Source organism: Chiloscyllium plagiosum, unplaced genomic scaffold (genome assembly GCF_037043375.1).
Source record: "Chiloscyllium plagiosum isolate Xiang-an unplaced genomic scaffold, Cpla_swu_hap1 HiC_scaffold_12, whole genome shotgun sequence".
In the NCBI taxonomy this organism is placed as follows: domain Eukaryota; kingdom Metazoa; phylum Chordata; class Chondrichthyes; order Orectolobiformes; family Hemiscylliidae; genus Chiloscyllium; species Chiloscyllium plagiosum.
Genome location: NW_028270150.1, coordinates 89932557 through 89957648, shown reverse-complemented (window position 1 = coordinate 89957648; position 25092 = coordinate 89932557). Strand labels below are relative to the sequence as shown.

Sequence of the window (25092 nt, the reverse complement as noted above, 5' to 3'; positions counted from 1 at the left end):
ATTCTCACATCTCAGAGTTGACAATTTTAAGCTTCAATGTATGAAAGTAAAACTGCTGCACCCTTAACACAGATTATAGCCCTCATTTGTTTTAAAAGCTTGCATTTTTACATCTTTAACAATTTATATTGTAATATTATATGCACAATGGGCCAACAGTTGTGAAAACCGTTCAAAATTGAAAGCCTACAGCTAATTTGAATCTGTGGCACTTGTTAGATATTCAGTTGCCCTCACAGATGGGAACAAATATTCCTTTCATATGAAAGGGACCCTGCATTCAAGGGTTTTTAGTCATAAATTTCACTGTCCTCGGAGAAAATACAACCTTATGAGATCACAATAACAATTCTGAGGTCGTAACAATTTTAACCATGACCTCATAATGTACTTCGGAAAATATTTTCGAAAAACTCTCCTCATCCTGTCATTTCTTCCTACATAAGATGAGTGTGTTTGGATCATTACTGCACATTCAATGAAATTGCTGGATTGGAAAGGCCAGGCATTTCTCCAGTGAAGGATGGACAACATAGGGTAAAGGGGAATTGAATGGCATAAGTACCAGCCATACTTGATTGCTGTGGATAATATGCTCAACTCGGTCACAAATTCACAATTCAAAACAAGGGTCATGTAAAATGTGGTGTGCCTGGATTGCCTAATTTGTTCTTTCACCATGTCATTCTTCCAGCTTTATTATACAAAATTCCTCTTCGTTACTCCATTAACAAAAGCTGATTTCCACTCAAAATGATGAGCAAATATTTTAACATGGTTAGCTGTAAAAGGATGCTGAGTGACTAGGCATCCCTCTTCCCTTGTCTTTTATTTTCAGCAATTCCTTTTGCAGATGACTTTCTTGCTACTCTTTCCTGGTGCAATGGCACATTTTCCTATGTTAAGGCCTTATGTAAATATAATGTTGAATGCCGAAAGCAACACTGAGAATATGTTCATCATGACTGGTCAGGTGGGCAAAGCAGTGGCAGATGAAATATGATTTAACTTACTTATTTTTCCCTCAATGGTCATTAGCACCACTTTCTTCTTTCCATCTAGTTCCTTAACAGTGCAGCAAGTCAATTATCTCTTGCTTTCATTTGTAATTGCCTTTCGCTTCCCTTATTCTCATCCACATTTGTAATTTTTTTCCTACTTCAGTTTGCAGTTATACAATCCAATCATCAGGACTGGTTTTCTTCATTCTCACTCTTTTATTGAGGTAGAGGGCACAGGGAATCTATTTCTGCTACTAACATGTTACACAAAGCAAGATGCTAAAGCTAACTCAGTATTGGGCAAAGCAGAAGAGCAAGTCGACACTCACCATAAAAGTCAGATTGATTAGATTCCATGTGTTGTGATAAAAGCTGTTTGCACTAATATGCTCTTACACTATCAATCTCTCACTGTTTGAAATCTGTCAGAACCACTTGAGTTTCACACTAATTCAATTCCAAAGTTGCCAGTTATAACATCTTGAGTTTTGTTTATTTTGAGTATAAATAGTGGTTCCCCCTTAATACTCCACACTGTTGATGATCTAATGAATGCAAGAACAAATATCAATAATACCTCAAAAATGATTTTAAATAGCCTTTGCTGACACACAGACACACACACTCCCTGAGACTTCCATTTCTTCTACAACCTAACATGCAAGTCTTCAACTATTCTTTTAAATCTTTACTGTTCACAAAGCTTCCTCAAGTTATGATCCCTGCGTAGACTGATAATGATTAAAAAAAAGGAATGAATTTCCCAATGTAAAGAATCACACAACACTTTAGGACATTTACTGCACCAAGCTATAATCAATATTGACCAAACCTTACTTAGAAGGCAGTTAATCTACAAAACTACTGAAAATCCCATTTAACTCCAGCCCACTCTCTGGGTCCATGCTTTTGGCTCTTGGTTTCTTGTCCCATCTTCCAGGTTCTAGTCGCCTATATATTCCTGTCAATTTGCAAGGATAACAATTCCTGAACTTGTCTACGATAATGAAGGAGGTTTTTTTTGTGGCTGGCAAGGAGGAATTGGGTTTTTCAAATTAGAATAAATTTGAGGTTTCACACATTCCAGTCTTTCACTGTCATAAGAAATTTGACTCATGTAGCAACTCAGTGTCTCCTCCTTGCCTCCCTGTATTCTGTCATGTTATCAAGCACATTGTGGCATTGTCCAATCATACTTACTGATTCTAAGAAATTCAAGATACATCGATGGTGTGAATCAGGATTTGGGGAATTTATGAGAAAGAAACAGGTTTGCAAATTTTCTAAGTTTTTCTTGTAACTGTGGTATTTTTAACTAGCTAGGACAGAGTCCTGGAATATCTTAAATTCCTTTAAAAAACTATTTCAAGCATCAAACGTATTCATTCCCTCACTTTTCAGTGGGTAATGCTGACTTTTTATAAAATTTAAAACAGAATGCCTGTTCATTACTTGGTGACAGGTACAATATCTTCCTGATTTGTACATGTGGAATTTGAACAAATTTAGGTGAATAGATGGCAGACAAAGTATCACTTGTTATAAATAAATATTTAGATACAGGAAATCTCCTGTTGCATTACTCAAGGTGATTTGGAACAGGTTTTATAAAAAAATATTAATATATCATGTATGTATAAAATCCATTAGATGATGGGCCTATTACTGAGATATTGTATCAACAATAGTCACAGGTGAGGCGTCAGAAGACTGGAGGTTGGCTAAAGTGGTGCCACTGTTTAAGAAAGGTGGTAAAGACAAGCCAGGGAACTATAGATCAGTGAGCCGAATGTCAGTGGTGGCAAGTTGTTGGAGGGAATCCTGAGGGACAGGATGCACATGCATTTGGAAGGGCAAGGACTGATTAGGGATGGTCAACACACTTTGTGAGTGGGAAACCATGTCTCACAAATTTGATTGAGTCTTTTGAAGAAATAACAAAGAGGATCGATGAGGGCAGAGCAGTAGATACGATCCATATGGACTTCAGTAAGGCGTTTGACAAGGCTCCCCGTGGGCTCCCCATGAGATCTAACCTGGTTAGCAAGGTTAGATCTCATGGAATACAGGGAGAACTAGCCATTTGGATACAGAACTGGCTCAAAGGTAGAAGACAGAGGGTGGTGGTGGAGGGCTGTTTTTCAGACTGGAGGCCTGTGATCAGTGCTGGGTGCACGACTTTTCATCGTTTACATAAATGATTTGGATGTGAGCACAAGAGGTACAGTTAGTAAGTTACAGGTGACACCAAAATTGGAGGTGGAGTGGACAGCAAAGAAGGTTTCCTCAGATTACAACAGGATCTTGATCAGATGGGCCAATGGGCTGAGAAGTGGCAGATGGAGTTTAATTTAGATAAATGTGAGGTGCTGCATTTTTGGAAAGCAAATCTTAACAGGACTTATACAATTAATGGTAGGGAGTGTTGCTGAACAGAGACCTTGGAGTGCAGGTTCATAGCTTTTTGAAAGTGGAGTCGCAGGTAGATAGGATAGTGAAGGCGGCGTTTGGTATGCTCTCCTTTATTGGTCAGAGTATTGAGTACAGGAGTTGGGAGGTCATGTTGTGGCTGTACAGGACATTGGTTAGGCCACTGTTGGAATATCATGCAATTCTGGTCTCCTTCCTATCAGAAAGATGTTGCGAAACTTGAAAGGGTTCAGAAAAGATTTATAAGGATGTTGCCAGTGTTGGAGGATTTGAGCTATGGGGAGAGGTTGAATAGGCTGGAGTTGTTTTTCCCGGAACTTCAGAGGCTGAGGGGTGACCTTATAGAGGTTTATAAAATCATGAGGGGCATGGGTAAGATAAATACAGTCGTTTCCTTGTGGGGGGGGTCAATCGACAAAACCAAGGTAACCAATTGACAAAATGGTTAGCTGAGTCATTATATTTAACCTTTTTCATTAATAAATCAATTATATTTTACCTTCTGTATGTGGCACTATATCCTTTAGCTCTGGGTGAGGATCCATGCGTAAACCTACAAGTGTTCCCATATGGACAAAGGCCAGTTTTCATCCAATTACGGCATTGTGTCTACAGAAAAATAAAAAGATTTTGTCATTATGCAATTATTGAGACCAGTTTTTAAAAAGGTTCATCCAATTTAGTAAACACGGATTGTCATTTTTGTAACTTTTAATTAAAGCCTCTTCCGAAAACCATGTCAACAATAACAGACTTTCATTACAAATAATCAAATATGTAGGCCCTTCAGGGTTCAAAGCAAACATTCTGGTTAAATGCGTGAGTTATTCTGCCTTTTGGTACAAGGTAACATTTGCAAAGACCTGAATAACATTCATTGAAAGCTAATAGGTCAAAATTTAGAACATTAAAGCGCAATACAGGCCCTTTGGCCCTTGATGTTGCACCAACCTGTGGAACCATTCTGACACCTATCTATCCTACACTATTCCACATGTTTATCCAATGACCATTTAAATGTCCTTAAAGTTGACGAGTCTACTACTGTTGTAGGCAGTGTGTTCCATGCCCCTACTACTCTGAGTCAAAAAAACTACCTCTGACGTCTGCGTATATCTATCACCCCTCAATTTAAATCGATGTCCCCTTGTGCTTGCCATCACTATCTGAGGAAAAAGGCTCTCACTGTCCAGGAGAAAGTGAGGTCTGCAGATGCTGGAGATCAAAGTTGAAACTTTATTGCTGGAACAACACAGCAGGTCAGGCAGCATCCAGGGAACAGGAGATTCGACGTTTCGGGCACAGGCCCTTCTTCCTGAAGAAGGGCCTGTGCCCGAAACGTCGAATCTCCTGTTCCCTGGATGCTGCCTGACCTGCTGTGCTGTTCCAGCAATAAAGTCTCACTGTCCACCCTATCTAACTCTCTGATTATCTTATATGTCTCAATTAAGTCACCTCTCAACCTTCTTCTCTCCAACGAAAAAAGCCTCAAGTCCTCTTTCCTCATAAGACCTTCCCTCCATACCAGGCAACATCCAAGTAAATATCTGCACCCTTTCCAAGTGCGGCCGCAGTTTGTACGGCTGCAGCATGACCTCCTGTCACCGAAATTCAATCCCTCTACCAATAATTGCTAACACATCATATGCCTTCTTAAAAACCCTATCTACCTGGATGGCAACATTCAGGAATCTATGTACATGACACCCGAGATCTCTCTGCTCATCCACACTGCCAAGAATCTTACCATTAGCCCAGTACTCTTTATTCCTGTTGCTCCTTCCAAAGTGAATCATCTCTCACTTTTCCGCATTAAACTCCATTTGCCACCTCTCATCCCAGCTCTGCAGCTTATGTGTCCTCTGTAACCTGTAACTACAACATCCTTCCACATCATCCACAACTCCACCAACCTGAGTGTCATCTGCAAATTTACTAACTCATCCTTCTATGCCCTCATCCATGTCTTTTGTAAAAATTATAAACAGCTGTGGCCCCAAAACAGATCCTTGCGGGACACCACTACTAACATTTCCCATCAACCACCACCCTCTGTCTTTCAGCTCGCCAATTTCTGATCAAAACTGCTAAGTCACCCTCAATCCCAAGCCTCCTTACTTTGTACAATAGCCCACCGTTGGGCATCTTACCAAACGCCTAACTGAAATCCATATACACCACATGAACTGCTTTACCCTCATCCACCTGTTTGGTCACCAACTCAAAGAACTCAATAAGGTTTGTGAGGCACGACCTACCCTTCACAAAACCATGTTAACTATCCTTAATCAACTTACTCCTCTCTAGATGATTATAAATCCTATCTCTTATAACCTTGTCCAAAACTTTACCCAAAACCAAAGTAAGGCTCACTGATCTATAATTACCAGGGTTGTCTCTACTCCCCTTCTTGAACAAGGGGATATACTTTGTTATCCTTCTGGCACAATTCCTGTCAACAATGATAACATAAAAATCAAAGCCAAAGGCTCTGCAATCTCGTCCCTGTATTCCCAGAGAATTCTAGGATAAATCCCATCTGATCCAGGGGACTCATCTATTTTCACACTTTCCAGAATTGCTAACACCTCCTGCTTGTGAACCCAATTCCATCTAGTCTAGCAGCCTATATCTCAATATTCTCCTCGACAACATTGCCTTTTTCCAGTGTGAATACTGACAAAAAATATTCATTTAGCGCTTCCCCATATCCTCAGACTCCACGCACAATTTCCCAATACGATGCTTGATTGGCCCTAATCTTACTCTAGTCATTCTTTTATTCCTGATATACCTATACAAAGCTTTAGGGTTTTCCTTGCTCCTTAATCTAAAGACTTCTTATGTCCCCTCCTGGCTCTTCTTGGCTCTCTCTTTAGGTCTTTCCTGGCTAACGTCTAACTCTTAGTTGCCCTAACTAAGCCTTCATGTCTTATCCTAATATAAGCCTTCTTCTTCCTCTTGACAAGAGATTCAACTTCTTTAGTAAACCACGGCTCCCTTGCTCGACCAATTCCTCCCTGCCTGACTGGTACATACTTATCAAGGCCACACAGTAGCTGTTCCTTGAATAATCTCCACATTTCAGTTGTGCCCATCCCCTGCAGTCTCCTTCCCCATCCTATGCATTCTAAATCTTGCCTAATCACATCATAATTGCCTTTCCCCCAGCAATAACACTTGCCCAGTGGTATGTACCTATCCCTTTCCATCGCTAAAGTAAACATAACCGAATTGTGGTCACTATCACCAAAGTGCTCCCTACCTCCAAATCGAACACCTGGCCCAGTTCATTACCCAGTACCAAATCCAATGTGGCCCCACCCCTTGTTACCTTGTCTACAAACTGTGTCAGGAAACCATTCTGCATACACTGGACAAAATCTGACTCATCTAAAGTATGCAAACTATAGTATTTGCAGCCAATATTTGTACAGTTAAAGCCCCCTATAACATTTGTCCCCCATTTAGCATTACTAAATCAAGCTACTGCTTGCAACTTACTAAATACATTTTTAACACGTTGTGACCAGATTTTGAAAATTATGAATTAAAATTCTATATATTTCATTATATAGAATTCTTAGAAAGTTACTGTATTATTACAGCTGGTAATTTCATTAAACTTCTCAATCCAATTATTCCATTTTGCAAAATGATTCGCTTCCTTACCAGATTTAACCAAAGCAGAATTCCACCACAGAGTCAAAATAAAGTTGAAATTGTTCTTCACCAACTATAAACTAATAAATAAATCAAACTATGACAAATTCGGGACTCAATTAATTATGCTAATTTGGAGTATCACAGTTTTCCTATCTTTTCCTGCTTTTTTTGGTAACTATTCCCACCAGGAAATCAGCTTATAGTTTGTCATGACTGTCTGCCATGTGCAATTCTCGCATATCTGTCATAACTCATCTGACTATGATTAATGACCGGTCCTGGACGACTGATGTGAAATTAACTGTTATAAGTTTTCAGTCCATTTGTAACAATGGTTTTCTTTCCGCTAATACAAATGATTTTAGAAACTAGATGGTGCTCTCTTGGGATTATGGAAACTTGACAGATCTGAGCTCCCTGATCAAGGTTTTTTTTCTTGGTGGCAGTCAAATCTAGGTCAAAACAATATTTTATAATAAAGCTAATTTGAGCTCAAAACTTTTGTCACAAGGCATTGCAATGAACAAATTATGGACTTAACACTGATATTTCTTTCAATGTCATTCTGTGTAAACTATCAAAATAGTCAATCCATATCCTGTTGAGAATTTGTTTTATATTTATATTGTTCTGCATCATTTGATGCAATGAATGTTGCTAACCTTATTCACCCTAGATCTGCAAGTTTTTGGGTTTTAATGTGCATGATTTTATTTCAACAACTTAAGTTTAGTTTTTCAGATATATAGTACATCACCCTAGCTACTTCCTTAATTTAATTAAGGTAACATACACTTTTTGTTTGTTTTGAATGTGAAATGAATTTGAATGGAGTGCTGCACCACCTAGGGAAATTTATTTTTATGACTTCTGTCCCATTTAGAATATAAGTAAGATCCGTTTCCAAACTCAGCTCCTCTTTTTCATGTGTGCAGTTAAGAATTACAATACTTCAAGCTATTGATGCAAGCCACAGAATTCAAATCATTTTACTGATAATAATTCTAAAAGTACATCACTTCAATCCTAATGAATGTAACTATGAACCAAAACTATTATGGGTCTCAGAACAAATTAAGAACTTAATTCCTTCTATAAATCAAAAGTACACAATATAACTGAAACCAAATATTTTACATAACATGCTGTAATTTAGATGTCTCTGTTGCTAAACATAATTCATACATTTAGAGATGTGATTAATGAGCAAAATATTGCAGAAATCTGAAACAAAACTAGAAAATGCCAGGAACAATTAACAGGTCAATCAGCAGTTGTGGACAAATTAGAAAAGTATATATTTTCTCACAGGAATTTGCTCAGAAGTTTACTGTATGATGTTGACTAATCTGCTGAGTGCTCCTAGCATTTTATAACATGGATGTTCTGAGTTTGCTGAGCCATATTTTTGAAGTTAATGTTCAATATATAGAGCTTTTCTTTGAAGTACATATACTGCATATTTTGGTTTTACTGTGCTTTAATGATTTGTAGATATATTCCTTTTACAAAAGTGGTTCTCAATTTTAAGTGAGAAACTTGGTTTTATTGAACAAGTGCCCTCGTCAACAATATTTATTTAACCAGTGCACAGCAAGTCGAGAGGCTATCTTTCATCTAATTATGAAAAGTCCAATTTGCTTATTAATAACAGAAACTTGCTAGAGAAACCTAAATAATAGCTGCAATCCAAGAAAAATAGCACAACCAACAAATGCTTTTACATCATGATACTGCATGACAAGATTATCATTGCCACTTGTTCATTCACAATATTCAGCAGTCTGGCTAAGAATATCACAAATGTGCCTGACTCATACTCACTGCTCTCAACCTCTCAATGACTGATGAGAGACCTTTCATGAGAATGTGTTTAACATTCATTAACGAATGATCTGTATGGCTAACATCTTGTAGTTAGCTTTATTTTGACTAGAATAACTCTGAAAAATAACACTATAAATGTGCACCAACCTACTTATTCAAAAATGCTCTTACATATATGACTAGAGTATTTTAACCCTCATGTTATAAAATAATGGCTAAAGTTCCCTTCTTGGAAAACATGCTATTGTGTATCTCACAATGAGTGTTATGTATGGGTGACAAAATTATTCTCTGAAAGAAAACTGGTGATAGATGATTTCACATTTAAATCAAACTAAAATTAACCATGTGAACTATAAAACAAGATACTAGCTGCATCTCACGCATTTTCCAAACAGACAAAAGAACAGTGAACTGGTATAATATACAAGAACACAGAAATACAAGTTTGATTTTATGCTGAATTCTCACAATATTTACATTTAAAATATTCCAGATACTTCATGCTCCTGCAGCATTATTGAAAGCATTTCCCCTACTTCACAAAAAGTGGTCTACTGTTCTAAGTATCTACAATTCTCCTAAATTAACCTTCCTTTACTTCATTATCTTGAACAAAGACATTTTTACCTTAAAACAACAGAAACAAAAGAAAAGAAATCTCATACTCGATCATCTAATGAGGCCTACTGAGTATATCTCACAATGGGAATTTTGTTTTAAGTTATCATTTTTAAGAGAGAGAACTGGCATTCAGATGACGCAAAATTACCAGTTTGAAGCATAACACAGCACAGTAATAAACCAATAATATCATTAAACCACAGTGCAAATTGTGCACTTTATTTCTGGACACCACAGTCACACAGTGGAAGTACAGATTTCAAAATCACTTACCACAAAATGCTCATGAATACATATTCTTATTGTATCTTAAAAGCAGTACCTCAGGGAATCAGGGACACATTCAGTTTAGTTTAATATTTTTAATGAATTTGATAATCACAGTCAATATATAGCAAACTTTGCTTTAACTGGCACCCTTGATAAACCGGCAAAAATTATATACCTCAAATACTGAACATTTATTATATTATCGCAATCTTCTCGATGTCAGTTGCAAGTGCAAAGGCCTTCTACCAGTAAAGTTTTATTTAAGACAAAGTTGCAATATTGTTTAAGAGATTTATGCTGTAAATAAAATATAACAGTAATGTGTTACTCCCTGCATTACATTTCTACTACTTAGTGTGTGTTTTTACATTGATTATGTGAACCTCTTGATCAACTGGTACGCGCCTGGTCCTGTAGGTGCAGGTTAATAAAAAGTTTGCTATACTAGCAATTGGAACTATTCCCCAATGTTGGCATTTAGTCTTATCAAATACTTACAGATCTGGAACAACCCAGCATGAATCTCTGGTCTGCTCTATGAAAGTACCTTAACCCTTTCATTAGAAAATCATCCTTTCCTATAATAATGCGAGTATCAGTGGAAGGAGTATTTCCTTCATCCAGTATTCTTGATGAGGCAGTATTTGCTTCAAAAAATATTCTGGATTTCTCTCCGAATGGAGCTGCAACCCAAAGCCAAATGAGGGGCAGCGCTATGAATTGCTTTTCAGCTATCTGTGAGCATTTCATTTAAAGTTCACACAGCCAGTAGAGATGGAAATTAAAGTAGGATTCAATCTTGTGTCAAAGGTGAAAAGAATTGAGTTCACATACATGACACTACCCAATTTCCAAACCATTACTCAAAGCATTGCTGTGAAGCATATTTGCATTTTTAAAACAGTCTATAAATATTGAAGTTGGTGCACGAACATAATTCAATCATTGTCATGAGTACATTTTCAGAACAATGACTCATGATATAGATTTCTACTCTGTTGAAGTGCACAAGTTTTAAAAAACTGTCATGCTAAATCTGCAAATGATAGGGTAAAATATACCAAATTAATTAGCTTGAGGAAGGTGATGATATCAGGACAGCAAGGATACTACAGGTAAAATTACAAGCATTCTAAACACATTATGCTGATTAAAAAAACGCAAAGCACAATCAATTTTAATATTTGAGAAATACATCTATGAAGTATTTGAATATTTGAGGAGCTCCCACAGAGTGTACCTCATGTTAAATTAATATTTTGGCCTTACGTAAATTATTCTTCTACTTGAGTATTTTAAAAGATTTATGAGATCTTTATAATACATTAAAGATCGGTTAACTTCTTCCATAAACTTCAACTTGCATTTAATTTGAGTAAATCTGAACACTCCCGACTTCACGTCTGAGCACTCCACTTTAATTTATCCCGTTTCGCTGACCAAACGTTATTTGCATATATAGCTCAAAAACCTTCTTGGCTATCTGAGCTGTGTTGTTTTAGGATAATAATGGAAAACCACAAGGTAATAAAAGCCAGTGTTCTGCAATATTGTGGAAGAAAATACACAGAAGTGTCACAGTTGTAATCAATTTGATTTTAAATTATTGTTGTTTGACACAGTGGCACATGTATCAGAACGTGGATTAAAGCATGCCTAGGCCTCAGTTTAAGAACATACAGGGAAACGGGAGAAATACACTTCAGAAAGGACAAAATATAAAACTCAATTCCTTTTCAGAATATGCATCGGAAATATAAATTGAACTCAAAGATATTATTAGATTAACAGGACTGCAGTGATTAAATGCAAGCGTACCATTCAGTGTGTGCCGGTATTTGTTGCTGTTTGTCCAGAGTAACCTTTTAAATAATATTCAGTAGAAATACTAGAAAGTATAAGCTGTCCCCATCATAAATACTGACCTCAGCACTTGACCCTGTGCTAGGCCCAAGCCTTTCAAACACACTGGGTCTACGAGACGTGCTTTCAGAAATGGTCTTTGAATTTTCAACAGTAACCTTCCTCCTCACTTTTGACATTCTGATTCATTGGAAGCTAAAAATAAAAAGACAACCATATGAAAGTGTGTAGGACAACATCTAGGCTTCTGCAATTGCATTTTTAGCTTTAATCACAACAAATGCTGAAAGTAGCTCTGGGTTAAGTTGATTATACAACAAAAGACTTTGTTTGGGAGCATAAATTTGCAAATTGAAACACCAGATTTATAAAGAATAGGATTCCTGGGTTAAAACCAGATGCCTAGTTTTGTGGAGGGATTATCTTAAAAATAAAAATCACTGGTTTACTGTCTATTTCTTTCAGAATTCACAGTCATACTTCTGAGAATTGCACAAGCATGAGAAAAATATGGATAGCTTAAACTCATTTTAGCTCACCCATTCAGTGAAGTTTACGGTCCCACATCAATGTAATCAGTTACCCTGACATTCATTCCATTCATTAATTACTCTTTGTGAAGAACTTCATGACATCAGGGCTAAATTTGTCTTACCTTACAAAAATTTTCGCTTCTCACTGCGGGATAGATTCCTTCCATTATATTTGCAAGAAAATTTTAAAGTGCAAGAATCTTGGGGATAATTTTGTCAGATCAGTGGTGAGTACAACCCAGAGAATGAGACTATTGCAGCACAGTCATGTCTAGCAAGATTTGGAGATGCTGGTATTGGACTGGGCCGTACAAAGTTAAAAATCACACACCAGGTTATAGTCCAACAGGTTTAAATGGAAGCACTAGCTTTCAGGCGCTGCTCCTTCATCAACCACCTGATGAAGGAGCAGCGCTCCGAAAGCTAGTGGTTCCAATTAAACCTGTTGGACTATAACTAGTGTTGTGTGATTTTTAACTATGTCGAGCAAGGTTCCGCACTGAAAATAGAACTTTGTATTAGCACCTGCCTTGTCTATGTAAATGATGATGCCTCTCTATATGCTTGGCTCAACAGAATTAATACATTAACTTTTTTAACAAATTTTGGTATACAATCTAATTCATAGTGGTTTGCGCAAATTCACAACAAAATTGCACTACTGTGCATAGCTCCTCATCTCTCTTTGTTCAAAATAACCTGCAAATTTCTCTCTCAGATCGAAGGTGCATGATCTCACATTTTACTATGTGGCGTCTACCTATTGATTGTCTCACACACTGGCTCATGTTTCTTTGTAAATTCCTGCTTCCATCAGCATAATTTGCTATGTTGCCCAACTATAGATTTTACTATGTTACTCTCCCTCCCTTTATATAATCTATTATTATCCAATGAAAAGCTCAGTGGAGGTCTCTAGGAAGCACCACTTGTCACATGCTCCCAGTCAGAGAACAAACATACAATCTTCTCCCTCCCAAACAATTATCAATCTTCCCCTCCCAAAGAATTATCAATCTATGTCACGTTGCTACTTTTAACCCTCTTTACCTTCATCTCTGTACAAATTATCAAATTACTTCTGGAAACCCAAAGAAACAACCACAGGCACTGCTCTATCAGCCATAATACTGACCACCACAAAATCTTCAAATTAAATCCATGCAAGTCTTCTCTGGACAGCCGTATTTGCCCAAGTTCTAAATGCTCTGCCTTTATTGTAAATTCTATTGGATTCCGCCTCAATAGTAAAAATAGTTTGTCCCATTACATCGCATCATGACAACATTCATACTGTCGCGTCACAAGTAAAAAGAATACCTATTGTTAGGAATAATGTATAACCTTCATATTTTTGTTTACTAAGGAGGGGGAGTGGAGTTCATTTTTAAAGTTGTTCTTGTGAACTTAGTACTGAGAAATCTTGCTGCCTTCTCATTTACAGACAAAAAAACCTGCAGATGCTGGATTCCAAGGTGGACAAGCAAGAGGCTGGAAGAACACAGCAGGCCATGGAGCATCCGGAGGTGGAGAAGTCAATGTTTTGGGTATAACCCTTCTTCAGGGCTGGGGGTGGGTGTAAGGAAAGCTGCAGATAAAGAAGGTTGGAGACTAAGGCACTTCAGCTGCAGAAATACACCAGCGGCAAATGTGCCAATTTTGCCAAGAGAAAGTAGCAGTGTGAAGGCCAAAAGGACAAACACAATTGGTACAGATCACATGAGGCATCTGAAGGTGGTATATCAAGATTCAGGATTGGATTCTGAGAAGGGATCACGCCAAAGCCCAGATGTGTCACAATGGCTTCCTCCAGGACTGCATAAACTATCAATATATCAACACAACAGATGAAGCTGATATTTGGAAAGTTAAAAAAATTGCCTAATAACAAGACGACACCAAAAGGTCCAGAAGGGAGTCAGTCAGTCAGTGTACATGTGTACTAGAGAGTAGCAGCAGCATGTTTAATGCTTCTGTCAGAAATCTTGCAAGACAGCTGGATTGAGTTTCAGGACATTCTAGTGTCTGCTCTGAAGTTAAAGTAGCAATAAGCTTAGTTTGCAGTTTAAGGTGTCACTGCTGAAGAAAATAAAAACATACACAGACATTTGCCAGAAGGAAACTGATCGCAGATGTGCTGGCCTGTGTACAACTGACTGACTCCCTTCTGGACATTTCAGTGTCGACTGTTGTCAGTGGGCAATTTTTTTTAACTTTCCGAATTTGAGCCTCATTTATTGTTTAGATAGCCTGTGCATGAAGCCTACGTGTGGAGATATTTCTGGAGTTTTGATGATTGTAAAGGTATTTTTGGTAGAAAGAGAACAGCGAGAGTTTGAATATTATTGATGGCAATTAAATATTTTAAATCTTTTTGTCCAGTCTAGTATGGTTTTGTTTAATAACTGTTCCAGTCTTTGTGTTAAAAATATAATTGCAGACTCTCATAGATGTGTTCAGTAACTGATCACCACAGTTAAAATAAAGTGGGTCTAACAGCTGGGTTTCATTCTGGGATCTGACTTGCCCAGTATTAATGTCAAATGGGATCATGACATTAGCAACACTAAAGATGTATTCATATATGGAAGAAAATGGTAGAGTCAGGATTGTAGCTATTGTACTACTTTTGAGAATGAACATCTACTATGGAAAATGAGATGAATGAGGACCCAAAATGTCTCATGAGCACTGAAGCTCAATATTTAGCATTTTGTGGATAAAATATATTAAGTTTATCAAACGATTTGTTAAAATAATTTCATTCACAGAGTGTAGGTATAGAAGATGTTGAACTGCCTTCTTGAACTGCTGCAGCCCATGACTGGTCAACAGGGTGACTCATGATGCAGAACACTGAAGTCCGCCATCCAGAGTATGTTCTTGCCCTTGCTAGCTTTCATTGTTTTATCTAAATGGTGTGCAACTTCGAAGGGCGTTCATTCACCAGGCAAGGGAGGATGATAATCAGACGGACATTTCCTTGCTGATGTTCAGTCTTATGCTTGATGTGAGTAGTGTAATTATTGTGGTGAGGCAGGGCTGAAGAAGAGTCAACCGAATCATATACCAACTGCTTTAAGTGTAAAAGACATGCTTCCATTGCAATCCTGTAATTTCAAAGTACAAGTTATGTGTAATATTAATGTCTGACTTGCAAGTATGAACATTTCATTCTGGTGTTACATAGTTCAAATGACTAATTCATATATAACTCACTAATCAGAAAGGAAAAAGACCACAGCTTTGTGATTCCCCACAGCTCAATGGGGCAATCTCCATTACACTTCATTGGAATGATAAGGATAATACAATAGCTGTCAATCAGTTCAGCCTATAGAAGGCAATATCATAAACTTAAAAATTCTCATTCAGTGATAAGGGTTTAAGACCATAATACTAGGTTTATCAATTCAACAAAGATACCAACAGTGTCAATTTTGGATAGTAAATCTTATATTGTGTCTTGGCAAGGCACAGTTTTCTATCACTCAAAATATTCTGACGCAAAGTACTGGTACTTTAAAACAACGTCAATAGTGACAATTGTCAATGGGGACAATTTGAGACTATTTACAAACCTCAATTGTAAATCATAATTGTATTAGCATTCATGTTTCCCCAAGGATAGGATGTAACTGAGTTATGCAGGCTGGAAAGACTCAAACTCAATTTCTAACATGCACTGATCTGAATCTGGGCACCCATTTGGAATTCTGTAATTAACCTCAGCACCTCTGAGGCAGAGAGATGTGTTCAGTCAGAACTTCTATTTGAACAATTTCCAGTGATCTATGAAGGAAAATGAACACGCTCATATTGTGTTAATGGGATTGGACTAGGCATGGCCATATGATTCTCAACAGGACAAGTATCTACTAATAGTCACCATCCAAACTCACATCCAAAATATAAGCATTTAACAAAGGCACTGGATCACAACCAAAACTGTCAAAATAGAATCTAACAGTTTGTGCGCACAGAAGAATATTTCCAAATGGAACTCAGAAATAGGTGGGGCTGTGAATTCAGCTGGTTAAAGTTCAAATCTGGTATAGCTTATTCTAACAATATACTAACTAGATCATATGATAAAATGGTTGATCTGAAAACTGACTAACACAAATACATTAATGTTTGCAACTACATGCAAGGTGAAAAGGAAAGCCTAAGAAGGGGAACACACAAAGAGCAAAAGAACTGCATTAAAAAAAATGGTTGGGCACCAGTAGAGAGCAATAAACTATTTGAACTTTCTTGCATACTCAAATTTCACTTATCTTATTTATGCTATGCTGAATGTTTCACAAAAAATGCAAAATACTCTGTATACCCTCCAATTTATAGAGGAACTGAGAGTAGATGACTGATTGAGTATCCTCCCAAACTAAAATGCACATGCAAACTATAAAAGGACAGGTGTTATGCTTTTTGCCTCTCTGTATTCCCTTCTGATTTTAGCAGCACAGCCTGCTCACATTCACAACTAAAGAGGCTGCATGACAAAGTCACTACAGACATTGACATGCAGCATGCAAACTCAGATATGCATTGCTCCAACTATATTACGTATATTTACTGACAAAATGTCATCCAACGGTTCAAAAATACATTTTGCTTTTCACTGTATCACTAACTCCTAGTTGTCTTGGACTGAAGTATGGTTCCTGATCCATTCCTTCTCAACTTCAGCACATTTTATATTAGCTCCAAACCTGGGTCGGGTAGAACCCACTGTTGTATGCAAGGGTTTAGAACCTCACATGAGGTTTCAATGAGGTACAATTCTTTACTTCAACAGTCTACTGAATAGCTGATATTCTATTTCTCCCACACACAAATATTCTTCAACATTCAAACACATACCACGCACGACTAAACTGAAATTGAGCAGCAAATTGTCCCTTCAACATCGAAAACTCTATATTGTTTGCGGTTTTACACAGTCAATAGCACTGATTTAAAGTTTAAGAACTTCCTCCAATTTTCAGCATTCACATACGTGCCTCAAAGGTTCTTTTCGCCAATTTGATATTCTTAGATATTACCTCTACCCAGATTAACTTGTCTCTATTTCAGTAAACCCTTTCTTGGAAATACCCAGAAATGTTTCAATATTCCCGTCAATATCAAACCCCCAGCCCCCTCCAAAAAACCCTCCGAAGGTGACGTACAGTTTTAGCAAGAGTTGTTGACATAATTAACTGTGCTCATCTAAGTTGAAGAATGGGTTGACATCATTAAATACCTCACATATCATTAACAATATGGAATCCAAGTAATACACCAAACTGAAGAGCAAGCTCCCACACAGGTAGTAAACTGAGTGCAATACATCAAGATTCTCCTCAGGATTACTTCATCAAAAGCACTAGCAAGTCATGCTTCTAATGTGCAGATCTTCTGGGTCTCTTAATCCACTTCAGATTTGGCTCTGAGTATTAATGCCAAAGCCAAGACATTGGATTCAGTTCAGTCTTCATCTGAGAGTCTCGAAGACTAGACATTTGCAGTCAGCAAATACCAAAGTCTTGATAACAAGCATAAAAATAAAAGCAAGAAACAGAATATTCAATAAATCTGCAATTAAAAGTTAATCAGGAATCACTGATCGTGAAAATGGAATAAGCTGCCAGAGGAAGTGGAGGAGGCCGGTATAATTGCAACATTTAAGAGGCATTTGGATGGGTATATGAATAGGAAGGGTTTGGAGGGATATGGGCCGGGTGCTGGCAGGTGGGACTAGATTGGGTTGGGATATCTGCTCGGCATGGACAGGTTGGAACGACGGGTCTGTTTCCATGCTGTACATTTCTATGACTCTACTTCCATCTGATTCATAATGTCTTTTAGCAAAGGAAAGATTAGATTAGATTAGATTCCCTACAGTGTGGAAACAGGCCCTTTGGCCCAACAAGTTCACACCAACCCTCCAAAGACTAACCCACCCAGACACATTTCCCTTGACTAATGCAGCTAACACTATGGGCAATTTAGCATGGCCAATTCACCTAACCTGCACATCTTTGGACTGTGGGAGAAAACTGGAGCATCCAGAGGAAACTCACGCAGACACAGGGAGAATGTGCAAACTCCACACAGACAATCGCCCGAGGCTGGAATCAAATCTGGGACCCTGATGCTGTGAGGCAGCAGTGCTAACCACTGAGCCACCGTGCCGCCCAGCTGCCTGGTCTGGTCTCCACAGAACTCCACACCCAGTGACATGGCCAATACTTAACTGCTCTCTGAAATGGCCAAGCAAGCAACTCAGTTCAAGCTGAGGAAATGGCTAACGATTCTCATATCCTGGGAAAGAGTTAAAAGTACAGTCCTCCTGCTAAGCTTCAATAACCATACTCCGAAGGACGGAATTCCATTGTCTTCAAAAGTGCTTTGAGGGAATGGCACTGCTCAAGTCAAAACATAAGAGTTTAACTCCCAGGTGAGTGGAAAGCAAGATATCTACAAAACTATTATTAGCTTTGCACCATGACCAGTTAAAATAAATTAACTTGGCTTGCCACTATCAGTCAAGTAAGATCTTAGGAAAATTTATTGAAAAGAGGAATTATATGAAACATCTAATTATTGCTAGCATGCTTGCAATTTCTAAATTGGACTCTATGCTCTAATAAGTACCATAACTCAATGCAGTAGATTCCATTAATCCAAACTGAGTATTTTAATCTCACAGAAAAGTGATGTAGATTGCTGCAACAACAAAAACTCAAATAAGCAACTGGAGGGAGAGAGAGAGGGAGGGAGGGGGGGGGGGGGGGGGGGGGGGGGGGGTGCAGGGAGGAGGACACATCAATCAACACCAGCAACTCAACTGACAATTCCTTTACTGACACAAACACTTCGATCTCTGAACTTGTCCAACAATTTGCAACGTATTGCCTTTTATGGGAGATGTAACAGAGAACTGGGAGGAATTCTTACCTTTGACCCTTACATCAGTTTTGTAAATTCCTCAAGATAGATGTCTTGGGTGAGACATCTTTTAACCTTGGGAATGCTGTTGCACATCAGCAGACACACACAGTCCTTGACAGAAGGAACATTCCTTTCCAGTGGCAAGGAGACCCTGACGATTGAGAACCTACCTATTGCTGCAGCCTTCACCTGCCATCACAGCCGTTGATATCACGCAAGTATCTTTCACCTGAATCACCACTAAGGACTGCCTTTGGATGGCACTTTGCCTGGTTCCTCCCCTCCGATCTTACAGTCATGGGAGAGCCTGCCAGGAGTTGAGAACTCTCGATCGCATCACTCTCAGGATCAGTGGAACACTTGACCCTCTTGAATGCAGAAATTAGTGACAAACTATGGAAAGGCAAAGGAAGAGTTTCAAACACTCCCTGAAAGCTTCAAGAATTACAACATAAACATCAATGCATGGGAGACCCTCATTCAGAAGAAACCAGCTTGGAGAAACCTCCTGTATGTAGAGAGACAATTCTTTGAGAACAGCTGCCAGAGGATGTGGTGGAGGCTGGTACAATTGCAACATTTAAGAGGCATTTGGATGGGTATATGAATAGGAAGGGTTGGAGGGATATTGGCCTGGTGCTGATAGGTGGGACTAGATTTGGTTGGGATATCTGGTCGGCATGGACAGGTTGGACCGAAGGCTCTGTTTCCATGCTGTACATCTCTATGGCAAGAGGAAGTACAGAAAAGGAACTGGAGAAAGGAACGTTAATGATGTCAACTCCAAAGACCAATTCCACCTCACAGAAACACTGGTGAAGTGTGCAGAGAGAGAGGCAACTCTAGGATTGGGCTCATCAGCCATGCAAGGACCCACTGACCAGCAACATAGATTTTCAGGGGTGGACAATCATACTCATTCGCAAGTGATCACCACTGCAACTGGGTTTTGTGAAAGGTTTATTCTCTGATCACAAGAAATAATGGGGGTTTTCTCAAACTTTAACGCAATGTATTGAAATTCTATTCAGCAATCAGCCCAAATACTGACTCAGAATTTAACCGACTAACCATTTAAACAGTAGGCAGACACAACAGGAAGAACTGTGTTAGAAAAGAAATCCTGAGACAGTTTCCAGGAGCTAAGCTTGAAAACTGCTTTGGTAAAATGTAAGTACAAATTTTAAACTGTGTGAAGGCAAAATGATCTGGCAAGTGTTTTTAAAGATAAATTTCCGATATTGCCTTAGTTAGCTGCATCCCAAACATCTCCATAAACTCGGCAATAGCACTTCACGGAATCATACATCAATGCAGATGAGCATCTACAGATCACACGAGATATTTGGAAATTAGCCCAATCCTGTGCCCCTTGACATTCAAGCAGGATCCCTAGATATTGATCATGAATAGGAGCCCTGGTGAATCCTTCCTTTTCCCAGTCCAAGCACACCAAGCATCATAACAACAAAGCAAAGAATGTCTGATGCTGGAAATCAGAAACAAAAAGCTGAAATTGCTGGAAAAACCCATCAGGTCTGACAAAATCTGTGGAGACAAAACTGAGTTGATGTTTTAGGTCCATTTCTGAAGGTGGGTCACTGGATCCGAAATATCAACTCTGCCTTGTCTCCACAGATGCTGATAGGCCTGCTGAGTTTTTTCAGCAATTTCTACTTACATTTCACACCCAAGCATCAACCCAGTGAAAACCAGCCAATCAAGCCTAAACCAAACTTAGCAATGCAACAGTTTCCATGGTTGCACTTTACATTAGAGGCTGCATTTACCCATGAAGTCACACAAAAAAACTTGGCCTTTCTTGATACGAGGTGAGTTGGTAGTTCAAAATGAATTTCACAGTACATACTGTGTATGCATTACATAAAAACACCAAGAGTGAAGGGCATACAAAACTAGCAGACATCAAACCTATTGCCAGTAAGGCAATAGGATTCAAGTCTAAACTTGTAAAAGGCAAACTTAGGATTGGCATCTGGAAGTTCTTCACAAAGGTTTTTCAGACAAAGCATCAGGTAAAAGCTGAATAGTCACTAAGAAATCATGAGATCTTGGGTGGGCCAGGAGCTGATAGTCAGGAAAATAAACTATCTAGCCCCTGCTGGATGGATGAGCTACAAATGGTTTTTCTGGTTCATATTTATCTTGTGAGCTCCACACAACACCCTACTTCGAGCTATATTGAATTCATCCAATCTGATATTTGGCAATTTCTTTTTACCCTCCTCTGCCCTTCAGTTTTCTCCTTTGTAAAAGAATCAACAAACTACCAATTTGGGGCACAGTTTCACTCTATCATTTGCTCTCTAATGCCCTGCCTGCTTGTGGAGTTTGCAATGTGTTTGACCACATAGCACATCAGTTGAGAATAACCCTTCCCTCATACCACACGGACACTGATGTATTTCAAGCAAATAGTCTGACAAAACCATTATTCTGTTCCTTAACCCTGGATGTCAAAACCAATCGTTGCACCCTTATCAGCACCCTGGCAGAATTCAGCTGGAATCCTGGTATGTGCGGGAAAACTATACATTGCTGTCACCAATAAAGCCACAGGAGAATTTTTTTTTTTTAATATGCCTCAGCTTTTCAAAGAACTTAAACGGAAAACTGGAACATGCAATTAACATGAAAGTGGTTGAGGGAAGGTTTACCCTTCAAATGCCATCATGCACTAAACTCTTAAATACACAACAACCTCTGCAAAAAAAGAACTGGGGTTTAAAAATTAGTGGGAAATATATCGGCATACTCATTTTAAAAGACCCCATTAGAGGAACATGGTGAATCTGAAATCCCCAACTCTCAAGCACAATGGGCAATAATCTCATTCTGTGCTCTAAGGCTCCATAACTTTTAAGAGAAACACAAGGATTTTCTCAACTGTCAAGCATGAGAAGCATGACACTAGGCTTTCAAATAAAATCTTTGCAGCATGTCGTCCTGGTACTTGGCTGCATTGGCAGGCTTACCAAAGATTAAACAGGAAACAAAGTTGAGGAGAATATTGTTTCTTGGATTACCCACACGGAATATTCCTTGAAAGGTATAGATCTCATTCCATGATGTCAAATACAGGACGTTCTATTGAAAACAGGGATTGCACCTGTACCAGGATGTCAATCTGGAATCATAGCACCTCAATAAAGTAGTGTACTTCCCCAGTTGGTGGTTTGACTTCCTAAGATCAGAGATCAAATCAGTTCAAAGTCCGGTGTCCAGTGATTTCAAAGCATTTGGAATGAGGGGGGGGGGGGGGGGGGGATTTGTTGTCAGTTGTGGAGCAGGGTGAAAGTCACCATAGTCCTACTGGACCATTTGGCAGCCCACTCATTAGAGGTGGTGGTTTAGACTTAAGGGTCACCATGTCTCAGGCAAGGGGAAAGGTTGGGATGGACAGTCCTTCATGGTAACCTCAACCCGGTGCAAGAATTAAACCCATGGTATTGACATCATTCTGTATTGAAAACCAGCCATCCAGCCAACTGAACTAACCAACCCCAAAAGTGCAGCACAAAACTGGTGCTATCACATCATTGTCGATTGTACATCGTGACTTCAAAGGAATGGAAACCTATGCCAGCATGCACAAGTGACATAGATGCTTCTACTAGTTAAGAATAATTGCTACCTCACAATATCAAATGCGGACCAATTGATAGCACTTGCCAATGAATCACAAGTATATAGCTACTCTCAGACTTAAATACAAGGCTGAGATTCCAGTGCAATAGTGAGGGAGTACTACCCTGTCAGAGGTGTCTTTTGGATGAGAAGTCAAATTGAGGCACCATCTGCCAGACGGGCGGATGCAAAACGATCTCAGGCACTGTTGCGAAGAAGAGCAGGGGTGCTGTCCTCGGTTCCTGGCCAATATCTGTCCTCAGAGTGGTGCTGAAAAAGCACAGATCAGACAGCATCCGAGGAGCAGCAGAATCGATGTTTCGGGCATAAGCCCTTCATCAGAAATTCCGGCATCTGCAGTCCTCACTTTCTCCCAATATCTGTCCTCAATCAACATCACAAAAAAAAAGATCATCTGGTCATTGCAGTCGGTGGGAGCTTGGTGAGCCCGGAATCAGCTGCCGTTCCCCTTCGACACGCAAACAAAAAATGATGACACTTCCGAAGTAATTCACTGGCTGTGAAACACTTGGGAGACATCTTGACGACCACCCCGCGTGGATGAAATCCTCTCTCTTTAGAGGGCTGAGGAAGGGGGTCATCGTACTCAGAATGGTTAACTCTGTAATTTCTCTCCACAGGTGCTGCCAGCCCTGAACCTTTTTCCAGCAATTTCTGTTTTTGTTTCCACTCTTTTTTTTCCAGGACGCTTCATGGGTGAGGAGAGGGCCATTCAAACCCGTTTTAATACACGCTTCCAGCTGGAGCTGCCAGGGCAAGGAGGGCAACAGATAATATGAATTTTGTAAGTGAGTCCTTCTGAATGTGAGAAAGGGAGGACGGGGAAAGGAGGAGAAAGATGAGGGAGAGGAATAGAGGAGTAGCCCCCGAGAGCTTGTACTTCCAAATAAACCTGTTGGCCTATAACCAGGTGCTGTGCAATTTTTAAACGTTGTCCAACCCAGTCCAAAACCAGCAGCTCCAGATCCATAGGTTTCAGTAAGCAGACAAAACAGGAGGCTGGGAGGACACAGGAAGCCAGGCAGCGTCAGGGGTGGTGGAGAAGTCAACAGTTCAGGTCCTGAAGGAGGGTTACATCCCCGAAAGGTGGGTCCCTCCACACCTCGCGCGATACTGTCCGGCTCCCTGTGTTATTCCATCCTCCTGCCTGTCTCCAGAGTGTGTGGTGCTGGAACACGGCACGGTGGCACAGTGGTTAGCACTGCTGCCTCACAGCACCAGAGACCGGGGTTCAATTCCCACCTCAGGCGACTGTGTGGAGTTTGCACATTCTCCCCGTGTCTGCGTGGGTTTCCTCCGGGTACTCCGGTTTCCTCCCACAGTCCAAAGTGTGCAGGTCAGGCGAATTGGCCATTCTAAATTGCCCATAGTGTTAGGTGTAGGGGAATGGATCTGGTTGGGTTGTGCTTCGGCGGGTCGGTGTGGACTTGTTGGCCCGAAGGGCCTGTTTCCACACTGTAAGTAATCTAATCTAATCTAATCTAAGCACAGCAGGTCATGCAGCATCTGAGGTGCAAGAGAATCGACGTTTGGGGAGGGCAGGAGCCCTTCATCAGGAATCACTCCTTTGCTTTTGCAGCACCACACACACACTGTCGACTCCGATCTGCAGTCCTCACTCTCTCCTGACCGTCTGTCTAGATTCCAGCCTCTGCCGGGGGTGGGGGGTTTAATCGTGTGTCTGACTGGATACAGCCCGGTATCCTTCCTAAAACAAAACACGCTGGATTCTAGAAGCTGAAGGAAGATACAGCTCCTCAGAGACCCTTTGTACCACCACCCACCCCCTCCCCCGCTGTAGCCTAACGGCAGGAGGCGGGCCGGGCCCACATGCCGAGGCGCCCGCGCCCTCGCCCTCACCGCCGCCGCCTCCTGTCTGTCCGGTGGAGCCCGGCGGTCCCCTGCTGCCTGCCCGTGAGGCCCGCTGACTGCACGCACCTGGGAGCGGTTGGAGATGCCGCCGGCGGAGTTGAGAAGGGGAGGGGGGGTGGGAGGGGGCAGCGGGAATGCGGGGAGGCGGGGGGGGGGTGTCCGGCTACCGACAGCCGAGGCCCTCGCCGCTGCCCCCGTTGCTGCTGCTGCTTCCTCCGTCACCGGAGCGACGCCCTGACGTCATCGACGAGCGACCGCCCGCCCCAGGAGGACCCCGGCGCGGGGGTGACCCGGAGGGTGCCCGCAAATTCGAACTCCTCCTCCTCCTCCTCCTGCCAAAGTCAGGGGGTCCAGTTCACTCGCGGCATGTTCGATCACATTCACTTAACAGGACCGTC

The 25092-nt window shown here is 40.2% G+C and overlaps 1 protein-coding gene across 12 annotated transcripts in view; it reads right to left on the bottom strand.

The window, feature by feature from the left end:
- Positions 1–24813, bottom strand: part of zc3h13 (zinc finger CCCH-type containing 13) — a 98782-nt gene extending 73969 nt beyond the window's left edge. For 8 of the 12 annotated variants that reach the window (XM_087993045.1, XM_087993053.1, XM_087993050.1 and 5 more), the window contains exons 1-4: positions 24761–24812; positions 22926–23568; positions 11744–11876; positions 3931–4040 (exon numbers count right to left, since the gene is read on the bottom strand). In XM_087993045.1, the coding sequence (XP_087849171.1) occupies positions 3931–4040; positions 11744–11860 (227 nt within the window). In that variant the 5' untranslated portion in view covers positions 11861–11876; positions 22926–23568; positions 24761–24812. Of the gene's footprint in view, positions 1–3930; positions 4041–11743; positions 11877–19323; positions 19480–22149; positions 22339–22925; positions 23569–24760 lie in introns of those variants that run through there. The other 4 variants (XM_043700326.2, XM_087993046.1, XM_043700327.2 and 1 more) reach the window with 4 other exon arrangements.
- Positions 24814–25092: the final 279 nt, after the last annotated feature.